Source organism: Micrasema longulum, unplaced genomic scaffold (assembly GCF_059751315.1).
Source record: "Micrasema longulum isolate JH-2025_06_02 unplaced genomic scaffold, ASM5975131v1 h1tg000413l, whole genome shotgun sequence".
Taxonomy (NCBI): Eukaryota; Metazoa; Arthropoda; class Insecta; order Trichoptera; family Brachycentridae; genus Micrasema; species Micrasema longulum.
This window is the reverse complement of record NW_028277613.1, coordinates 37,341-48,445: the sequence shown is the minus strand read 5'-3', so window position 1 is coordinate 48,445 and position 11,105 is coordinate 37,341. Positions and strand designations below refer to the sequence as shown.

The 11,105-nt window shown below is 35.3% G+C and overlaps 1 protein-coding gene across 2 annotated transcripts; it reads left to right on the top strand.

Moving 5' to 3' along the window:
• Positions 1-86: 86 nt before the first annotated feature.
• On the top strand, positions 87-10,039 carry Usp16-45 (ubiquitin specific protease 16/45). Of its 2 annotated transcripts, XM_088226161.1 has the most exons (7): positions 87-209; positions 390-1,331; positions 4,409-4,532; positions 6,120-6,270; positions 6,627-6,777; positions 6,899-7,003; positions 7,481-10,039. In XM_088226161.1, the coding sequence occupies exons 2-7, from the start codon at positions 473-475 to the stop codon at positions 9,064-9,066; spliced, it is 2,976 nt and encodes a 991-aa protein (XP_088082287.1). In that variant the 5' UTR covers positions 87-209; positions 390-472; the 3' UTR covers positions 9,067-10,039. The 2 variants fall into 2 exon arrangements, with proteins under 2 accessions (XP_088082287.1, XP_088082288.1); XM_088226162.1 differs by having other exon boundaries at positions 124-1,331.
• Positions 10,040-11,105: the final 1,066 nt, after the last annotated feature.

Here is an 11,105-nt window from a genome sequence, read left to right as displayed (position 1 = left end):
TTCTGTCTACTGTCACGGATTTTGTGTTACCATTGTTCAAAATAATCATTTTCCCATCTTTCAAAGTAGGCTCTTTAAATTGCACCAATCGCATAGCTGGAATTCGAATAGTTGCCACTTTTTAGTTCTAAAAAAACCGAAGAATCCGTCAGTCATATGGGATTTTACATGCTGAATACTGGATTTTCATCGTTTTGTGCGCCCATGAGGTTGGTGACTAGTGTCTTTCGTAGTGTATTTTCATATTTTGTAGAATAACGCTTTCCCAGATAGTTAATATCGGGCTAATACAATTCAGTAAATTAGTCGATAAGAGTTTCTCGTTTATTCATTATCAGCAACATCTTTCAACGACATCTTGACAATCTCGCGAAATTTCATTGTTGCAGGTAAAGCTGACGTTTGCTTTATGCGTGACACACCAGATTAACCCTTTTCTTACATAAATTCCGAAGGACTATCAAAATACATCATGGTTAAAAAAAAGAGACAATCTGAGCCAGGAGACAATTGCGGAGAATCGACAGAATCGTGCGAAGACGGACCGAAATGCGCCCACATAAAGAAAGCCGTCGACTTGAATAAGCTGAAGAAGAAATTGAAGATTTCCGGTATCGCCGTCGAATGTTCGGATTGCGCAAAAAGCCGCGACGATGACAGCTCCGAAAATAAAGACGAGAACTCGATGTACGAAGTTCAGCGGCCGACATTATGGATGTGTCTGCAGTGCGGGTCTCAGCTGTGCGGCAGGAACCACAAGTCCCACGCGCTGCAGCACCACCTGACCCCGCACTCCGACTCCCACTGCCTGGCCGTAGACACCGGCTACTGGGAAATCTACTGCTACATGTGCAACACCTCCATCAGCCTTTCCGGAACTACGTGGAAACTGGAAGAGGCCATCGATTTGGTGAAGAAACAGGCGGCCTCTACGTCCAAGACGAATAGTGTCGCTGAAACGCAATTAGAAATTCCAGAGCCTCCGAAAATAACGCTGATGTTGGACAAAACTCCTCCGGCGATCGGGTCTCGCGCTGCGGATTGTTCTCCAGCTCAGCGCGTCCGGGGGCTGTCCAACCTCGGTAACACGTGCTTCTTCAACTCGGTGCTGCAATGTCTGGTGCAGACTCCCTACCTCACCTGGGTCCTCAGAGAGATGGCGGAGCCCGGAGAGAAGTTCCTCCTGCCGGGGGGCGCATGCAAGGTGTCGGCCAGCGACAGTGAAGGGGAGGAGCGGGAGCTGCAGCTGCCGCCCATCGCGGGGGAGCTCCAAAAGTGGGGCCCCCTGACCGAGACACTCGCTTCTGCACTTGAAAAGTTACAAGACCCCGGTTAGTTTTTTTTTCAAGGTTTTTGCCTTGCAATATTTTCTGCTTGAAAAGTTTTTACTTTAAAATCAGAAATTGTTACGCTAATGCAACAGTCTTGGAAATTCCAGTTTACAAATCTGTCAATAAGTCATTTCTATTTTATAGTGTGTATAACTTTACATTAAATACAAATTATTAATGAGGAACTTTAGCCCTATGGGATATTGGATACAATAAATGTTTTCTTGCGCGCGGTAAAAATTGGAACATTAAATTGTACGAAAAAAAAAAATATATATTTTTATAGAAACAATCTACTTTGAATGACGTTACTAGTTCATAGAATCGGGTCGTGGTCCCGAGGTAGTATTGTGGACTCACGGACCAAAGGTCCCAGGTTCAAATCCCACTCTACCATAACTCGATTGCCATTTTTCCAGCACAAGTTATTTACGACTTTTAGGAAATGGTCTGAAAATTTAACTATTTGAGTAAATAATAAGAACTCTTGTATTTCTCTTTTTAAAAAAAAATATATAAATATGAATCGACCAATGATAAGAGAGTTATGGAAGATTTCTAGTATGCTTACCGTCAACGGAACAATGGGCAGAACTGATCGAAAATAAGCGGAAGAGAACCTCTGACGTCACATGTGGAGTTATTTCAGAAGTACAAAACTTTAAAATTTATAGCACTGATAATACGGTATATAAAGATTGAAACAATTTTTTTTTGGCTTAGTTTAATAGTCTATTAACAAATAAAAAAACCACTTAACTTCCTCATTGCGCATGTAACAGATATACAGGTAACCCTCCCACAACGCGGTAGATAGGTTCCTGTAAAATGGCGTGTTTTGTAAAACCGTACTATATAAGACTCGGCCAGTACAAAAGGGGGGTTAAGAAATTGATTCATAATAGTTTTTTCTTATTAAAAATTGGAAAAGAAATTATCATATTTATCTGTCAAACAGTAAAAAATTACTTTTTCATTTTGTTAAATCATGATTTTATTATTTTCTTCCCCATCCCTACGCGATATAACTAAATGTAAACATTTTCTCGGTTAACAAGTTCACTGTCAGCTCCGTCGGTTGGTGAAGTTAGAGTAAGGAAAGTATTTTCAATCCTTGCCAGCTTTTATTTTTATGTTTTTCCACAAAAATAAAAATACATTTTTTTTTGGCCTTATTTTACTATTTGATCTCTGACCATATATAATAGTGAAACATGTTCGATTTTTTTTGAGATTCAAATATTTAAAATTTTACATTTGAAGCACTAACTTTGTGGTTATTTATTTATATTTTTTCAATAATCATCGCATCATTGCATCTTCGTCAAGATCTACATAACTAATGATTTATTTCCTATTTTATTTTTATCATTTTAACATTTCTTTTAGTTTTTCCAATGTACATTGAATCGCAATCATTACAATTTAATTGTTATATCCCAGATTTATTGTATTTATGGATTTTGTCTTTGTGATTTTTATTTTGTGAATATTAGAGTAAAAGACATAGTACTTAGTGAATATTAGAGTAAAAGAACACTTAAGTTGCTTAAATAATAAAAAAATCTGAATTCGTAAACCATCTGATAGAAAATTACCATAACTTCAATAAAGACACTGGATTAAAAGAACTTCTAAATATTCTAAAATAATATTAAAATTAGACAACTTAGAAATCTTAGAAATTAAAAAAGCGATTCATAATAAGAAAAAAAAAATTAAAAACCAAATAAACAATATTTCTTTTAGTCCTCTCCTGTCTAGTATCGAAAATATCGATATTAAATTACCACCCTTGTAGGGGAAAAAAAGACTTTATTTATTGGCTCCACGTGTAGTATTTAGTTAGCATGATAAAAATAAAATAGGAAAGAATTCATTAGTTACGTAAACTTTGACGAAGAAGCTTGTTTGCTTTGAAACCGGTCGGTAAAAAATATAAATTTTAAAAAAAATTAGTGGTTAAAAACCAAGTTGTTTGATTTATTTTATTCAAATCCTTTGTGTTACAGGAATACATTATAAACAAATTAATATTTTTTTGTGGCATAACAGACTAAGAGGCCCGCCCAATTGATGGAGAATTACAGCACAGAACACCCTGGCTTGAGTAAAATCACATTGAATTATTGTGATTTTGCTGTAAATTTATACATAACTGAAATTTGTAATAAAAATGCGTTTTAAAAATAACGACTTTTAGTGCTATGGGAAATTGTATACAAAAATGTTTTTTTTATGTACTTATTACTTTTTATTTTTACACAATAAAAAAGCATAGCATGACAATACAAGGAACATACAATGTATATAGTCTATGTTAGTTCAAAACCGTGGATGAACCATTTGTCAAAATGTTCAGGAGGTATAGAAAACCTTACGGTTTCGTAAAACAAAGAGATAAGAAATAATTTAAATGCAGTTTATTTTGTGTTTTTGATTTATATTAGACAATCTATTTTTAGTATCATATGCGTCTATATGAATTTAATTACGGCACTTATGTATGCCGTATTTGCAGCATTGCCTTTACGCAAATCGAGTATGTCTCATCCGCTGTATGGGATTTAGGGATATACTTGGTATATCTTTGCTTCTTTAGTAAAGAGGATTAATTCGCAATACTGAATCTAATCAAATTCAAGTAATATATTGGTCAATTTCTAAATTCATATATACCAATCAATGCAGCTTGTCCCGTTCAATTGAAAACACCAAAAAACATATTTTGATTCTTTTGGCTCACACGCTGTATTGAACTTACATAGACGATATATCAAATAAAATTATCACTCATGCCGTTGATAAACTGATTTAAAAAACAATATTTAATAGCAATATTAAATATTGTTTCTTTTATACTATTTTTGCTTTTATTTTACCAGGAATTTTATTATAGGAGGACCGGGAAATATTAAGTGACTTTTTCTGATTTTATGCATGTAAACATTGTCAAATGTAGTTTTTTTGCAAATGTTAAATATAAATTTCAGTATCAAAACTTTGACTGAACTGAGAAATTAAAAAAAAAACATTTAAAATCGTATTGAATATAAATTTTATGTTAAATTTTTCAGGCAAAGCTGACACCTTTAATCCAAAAGAACTTTTCCACGCCTTCACACAGAAGAATCAACAATTTGGCACTGGTGAACAGCACGACAGTCATGAACTTCTTCGGCATCTACTAGAAGCAGTCAGGTATTCTTATTTGTCTTTTTGGACTCCGGTTAATTAATCAGCTCTACCGTTAACAACTAAAAAGCGGTGTTTTGTCACTACGTAATATTTTTTTAATTCCCTAAGGTGCCTGCAAATATACTAGTAATTCAATGATCGTTGTGGATATAAGTCTAGCTCGTAATGTAGTGGTTGGTGCGTTCGCCTACCACACTTGAAGTTCTAGGTTCGATTCCTCAATCAATCCTCAAAGTATATTTATAAAATCAGTCAAGTAATGGAAATATACACCAAAAAATAACAATGAAATTAAATTTACACATTTGCGGTCATTTTTACTCATAGGATCCACTCTAACGAACACACATAACTTTCTTATTTAAAAAAAAAAAAAACACTTCCGATTTGATCATAGTTTATGTTCATGTTTTGAGTCAAGATGCGGAAAATTGTGTTGTGACACTTTCATTGCAGACATTTCCTCCTACCATATAATTACTTTTGTTTCACCTACGTGAAAGAGCGGTCTTTTCACTACAAATGTCTTTTGTATTGACAGCTTTAGCCGTCATTTCCCGTATGAGATACGATTTTGACAGATATTCCAGGCGTAACCGCAAACTATATATCGTTTAATATACAACATCGTTTTAACATATGAACACCCTGGCTAGGTCGTCATGAAATATTAAATCAAAATGTGTTTTTATATTGCAATATTTTATTCAGTTCAGTTCAGTGCCGAAATCGGCGTTTATTATTGTAAACAATACAATATGTTTTGTTTGCAAAATGGTGAATATGGGTGAAATTAAATAGAATTTGATGTAGTACAATTATGTCAAATCAAATTAAAAACATAATAGATACTGTCTATCCTCACTAGGTATAGTAAATATCTGTCCATTGTCTCTGAACTTGGACTTCGCAATACCTTCATGTTACAGATGATCAAGATATGCTGTATTTTGTTTAATAATGCCATGCCCTATTCACCATCAGGTGCAGATAAAGATATGATAATGTATCAATGTTATCAGGCACTCAGGTGTAGTATTTTGTTCATTAAATAAGACACTTTCTTATGAGACTATTTGAATATATTTTGGACCACTGCTTTATAGTTTCGGAGAGCACAGATCTTCTAAAACGTTTTAGTTTATGACTACACCTGTAGATGGAAAGATCCGTGCTTTCCGAAACTAAATGAGATTTCTCCCAAATAAATTTAATTGGTCTCATAATAAAGTGGTTTACATTCAATATACATTTAATCCGTTTGTCATCAATTTATCATTAAAAAATACAGTTGTATTTTATCTATTATCTTGATTGCTTAATTCTATATACTTAATTTCATTTCATTTTTTCATTTCATTTTTTTGCACCACAACAGGCCAGGAGGCCCAATTACAGTGGTGAAATACATCACAGAACGACCAGGCTTGAGAAAAATCACATTTAAATTTTTGTGTTCTCACCGGGAATCGAACCCGGAACCTTCTGTGCGTGAGTCAAGCGTCTTGACCACTACACCACGGAGGCCGCCTGTCGGCCATATTAGTGCAGCGCCCGTTAGCATGTAATTGATTTGATTAATTTTTGCAGGGGTGAAGATTTACGGCGATATCAGAGTATAGTTCTTCAGAAACTTAACTTGGACTCCAAAGAAAAGAGATCAGACTTGGACAAAGAGAAAATACAAAAGGTGAAATTCTACGGTCAACAGGCTTCTGATACGATGCTTAGACCTGAGCAGGTAAACCCAAATTTGATGATTCCGGGAGTTTTACAATTTACCACGGGTTCCAGCAGTTGCTTATAATAGATTTACTCAATAAATAGATAGTTTATTTATCACTATGACCACAGGAGATAATTGTTATTACACATTCAAGAATCTACCACGATTATCATGTTTGTATACAAAAATTGTACAAGGATAAATGAATAAAATAAGTCAATATTTTTATGTGTTCGTCATAAAAAACTTATTTTTAAAAAATTTATATTTTAACTTTCGCAACCTGGCGATATTATGAGTGAGCGTTTATGATTTGTTGATTTTTATTTAGCTGTAGAATAAGTTGAAGCATTTCATGATGCATGATGCAGGTGTTCCGAGGATTCCTGGTGTCCACACTGGAGTGCCAGGATTGCCATCACTCCTCCAATAGGACGGAGTACTTTCTGGACCTGTCCCTGCCTGTCACAGCCGAGAAACCCCAACCTCCCGCCGTCACCAGGAGGAAGGGGCCCGCTCCAGGTAGCCACAATGATAATGATCCGTGATTCTTTTATGTTTTTATTTGAGTTTCAATCTTGGAAATACATTGTTTTTTTTTGTGTGCATTTGAAAGGTCTACAAAGTAATGTGTTGATTTCAGAGGAACAAATCAACTGTCTCGGGGCTCCAGATGAGAATAAACCTTCCAAGCACCAACTAAAAAAAGAAAGACAAGCAGCGAGGAAACTGCGTAAAAATAAAAAAGGTATTATAATACTCTGCCGCCGAAGGATGACCAACACGCTTGCATAAAAAGAGCTATTTTGTGTTTTTTTTTTTTTTTTAATATTATGTAATGTTTTATATTTTAAAATGTCTGTAAAGTGATTTTGACTGATAAACAAGAAATTCATTTATTTGAATTTACTAAGCATATCCAGCCTATGTGCAGCAATTGTGTCATTTATGTCTAGCAAATGTGGAAGAATTAAAATGTAAACTTACTGCTAGCCACATTCATTCCACTGCTGGACATAGGCCTCTTCTAAACTCTTCCAATATTTTCTTTTTTGAGATATTTGCTACCATCTATGACCCGCAGGCTGGACACTTGTGGCCTTCCTTCGCCTCTTTTGTTGTTCCGAGACATGAACCTTCCTTAACCTTGTTTTTTTTTGTTGTGAAAATATATTTATGTTTTACTTACATTTTAAAATATGAATAACGTGTTATTTAATTCCAGGGCATAATAATTGGTCTGTTTCTGAAAAACAAAATGAATCCTCTCCTCCCTTGGATGGTACCGATAGTAAAACAGAAAACAAGAGCTCTTCCGAGCAATCTGACGCCGATGTGGAAGATAACTTGGAAGAAAATCCTAAAAGGAATCACACCGACGATCCTCAGCCACAACCGGATACTGCCGCTGCCTTCGCATACCAAATGGAATCAGGATACAATTCTGATAAACTGATCAGTTCCGACTCCATACGCGCTAGTCCTGTTGATTTAGATAAAGAAAAAAGTGATCTCTCTCCGGAAAGATTAGAAAAAGACAAAGATGACGCTTTACCTACCACATACTTGTCAGCCAAGGCAATAGCGCTCGAATACCACCCCCTTAGCTCTGTGGATAGTCCCGTTTACTCAAACCCGGACTCTGGTGTGGCGAGTCCAGAGACGGCTAAACATACCCTCTCCGATACTGTAAATGTAGAATCGCCTCTCACTAGCAAAGAGTTAGGAAGCCCCACATCTCTCTCCAGCGAAATCAACATGGATATGTCCAGCCCTCGACAAACCAACAATTCTCCCGTTTACCAATTAGATCGTCCTGTCTCGCGGAGTTCTTTTGTAGAATCGGAAAACCATGTACCTTCAATAATTTTACGTTCCGCTATGCAGAGACCTATGCCTAATTGGAGCGAGTTTAAAATTCACTCTAAGATGGATTGCTTAAAACTGGATAACCCCAGCAAAGGGGCCATCAGTAAACTCCCAACTAGCTTGACTCTCAACATGGAGAGTACATTAGACCCTTCCGAATTTAGGTTGACGAGTCGAGATCTAGATTCTTCTAAAGTGCATTCCCAACTAATGAATCGCAATCCGACGGTTTCCCCTCGATACCAATGTGACGATGGGGAGTACAGTATTCAGTCCTGCCTCAATCAGTTCACGGCTTCGGAACTCTTGGCCGGCAATAACAAAGTGGGGTGCGAAGCTTGCACTAAGAAAGCCAATACCGGTAAAACTGTCTACACAAATGCGACTAAAAGATTTCTCATATCCAGTCCACCCGCCGTACTCATTCTTCATTTGAAACGTTTTCAATTCGGTCCGCGGTGTGTGTTCCGCAAAATGGCTAAGCACGTTAACTTTTCCACCATATTGGATTTGGCACCATTCTGTTCCGAGAAAGTCAGAAGCCTTCCGAATGTATCTCCCGACCAAACCAAACTGCTGTATTCTCTCTACGGAGTTGTAGAACATTCGGGAAGCATGCACGGGGGACACTACGTGGCCTATGTGAAGGTGAGGTCGCAAGCCAAACCGGGGGATAAGCGCTTCTCATTCTTACCCAAGGGTGAAAATGTCAGCAGGGACGAAGCCGACAATACAGCGCCGGAAGTGCTGAATGGAACTAACGACGATACGGACAGTTCCATGTCCGGGTACGAGTCGGGGGAGAAGGCGTCCGGAACATCCCAAGTGGAACCTCCACCGGGGAAATGGTTCTATATCTCCGACAGTAGAGTTGTAGAAAGTTCAGAAGATAAAGTCCTTAAAGCTCAGGCGTATTTACTCTTTTACGAGAGAATTGTGTAAAGACTTCGGAATTTCTTTTCCTTGTAATTTTAAAGCTAAATTTTGTCATCAACTTACTGCATGTGTAATTATCGCACCTTTTAACATATTCTTATTTACTTGTTGAAAGTTATATTTATAGTCCACCGTACTGCCTGGCAGCAAAATACACAATGGATTATTAATTACAAGGCTTAAAAAGTTATTTTTTGGCATTTTTATATATTGCTGAATAACTTATGTATTTACTAGCTTCCTACAGATATGATGTGTAGATAGATGCTTTAAAACTTTTTTTTTCATTTTATATTTTAACCATAAATGTTTTTATAGATTATGTATTATTGTTTTTGTCATTTTGTTTTTTTTTTTTAATATTTGTAAAAAAAAATACTGTACAGCTGTATTATAACTCCCATTTGGAGCTCGCCCAGTGAGTAACTATTTCTGTGAATATGTGTTAGCATTTTAAATTGTAAGAATTTCACAATTGTCTCTTTCTGGAAATCTACATAACAATAAATCAAATAAGAATATAAATTATTGAATCCCTGTTTCTTTTTAGGATTGTTTAATGAAAATCTAATGTTTATTTCACTATCTTTTAAAAACTAGTCTACCATACCTATAAAAATATGTAAGATATTTCTTTTATCGCCATGGATTCCTCAAAATAATATATTAAATTTTCTCTTTAGTGCATGTTTAATAGAATCCTCCGCAAAGTATTCTTCTCCGCTAACTCTATCGGATATTCTGACTTTCCAAAAAGCAGTATGTAATTATAGAATTGACTCAAATATTAAAAATGAGCACATTTACAAGACTAACTAGATTGTAAATAGAAATATTCGTGGTTGCGATACCGTAGATAATTTACAATGAAGATATTCAGCCCTACGGGAAATTGGATATAAAAAATGTATTCTTAAAATATTAGAGCATTAAATTGTACGGCAAAGTTCCTTGAAAATGTATGAAAAAATAATAAAAATTAACTACTTTGCATGACGTCACTAGTTCTTCTGAATCAACCGATGATAAGAGAGTTGTAATAGATATCCGGTTTACGGTAGGTCAACTGACCAATAAGCAGAACTCATCTCGAAGAAGGGGAAGAAGAGAACTTGAGGACGTCACATGCGAAGTAAATAAAAATATACTCAACTTTAAAAAATCATAGCACTGATAATACAATACAAAAGTAGTTTTAAAAAGTTTTTTCAATTTCTATTCAGTGTATTAAAGACATAAAAACAATAGTTAACCGTGGCAGTCTAAACACTCTCCTGATAAATAGTTGGTTTGAGCCATTTGAGGTTTTTAAAACAAGGTCTTTAATTGCTGGAGTCTTCTACTCATACGGTTTCATCAGTTGCATAAATTTGCTCGTGGATTTTTTCCGCTTTCAGAACTACCTATCTGTATGAAAAAACATTTTCCAAAATGAAATATACAAAAAATATTTACAGATCCAAGTTAACTGAGGAGCACGATGCTAATGCTTACCACAAGTAAACTTGATCTGCAGCTGCAAACAATTTTCAGTGCAGTGTTAGAGCTACATAAATTTCACTAATTGTAAGTATTTAGGATAAATCTTGTATCATTAATTACAGATAAGTTCGATTAAATTATGCATATCAGTTAATATGTTTCTTAATTGGTCGCTAATTAAAACCATATTATTATTTTGTATGATTTACTTACGTTGTGAATCAATCAACAATCAAAATAAACTGTAGCGTGTCGGATACCGGGCATATTCGACCTAACGCAGGCGGGTGTTTTCCCGCAGGTCATTGTTTGGAGGCCTCTGATATAGATGATAAAGATTTGGATAAAATAAAGGTAATATTGCGTTTTAAGTTTGTGACAAAAAGTTTACATTGTTAAAAACAATTTTATTATATTGATTTGATAATATAAGGACATTTTTAAAGATTTTTTTTTTACTCATTGCGAACCAAAAGTTAAAGATTTGTTTACATAATAGATCCTAATCACCTTTGATTTAAATAAGGAAACAGAAAATTGAATATAAAAAATGTTTTCTTACA

Coding starts and splice junctions, on each gene's coding strand:
- Usp16-45 (XM_088226161.1), top strand. CDS start 473: ATGGTTAAAAAAAAGAGACAATCTGAGCCAGGAGACAATTGCGGAGAA. Junction 6,271..6,626: donor CGATGCTTAGACCTGAGCAG/GTAAACCCAAAT, acceptor TGCATGATGCAG/GTGTTCCGAGGATTCCTGGT. Junction 7,004..7,480: donor ACTGCGTAAAAATAAAAAAG/GTATTATAATAC, acceptor ATTTAATTCCAG/GGCATAATAATTGGTCTGTT.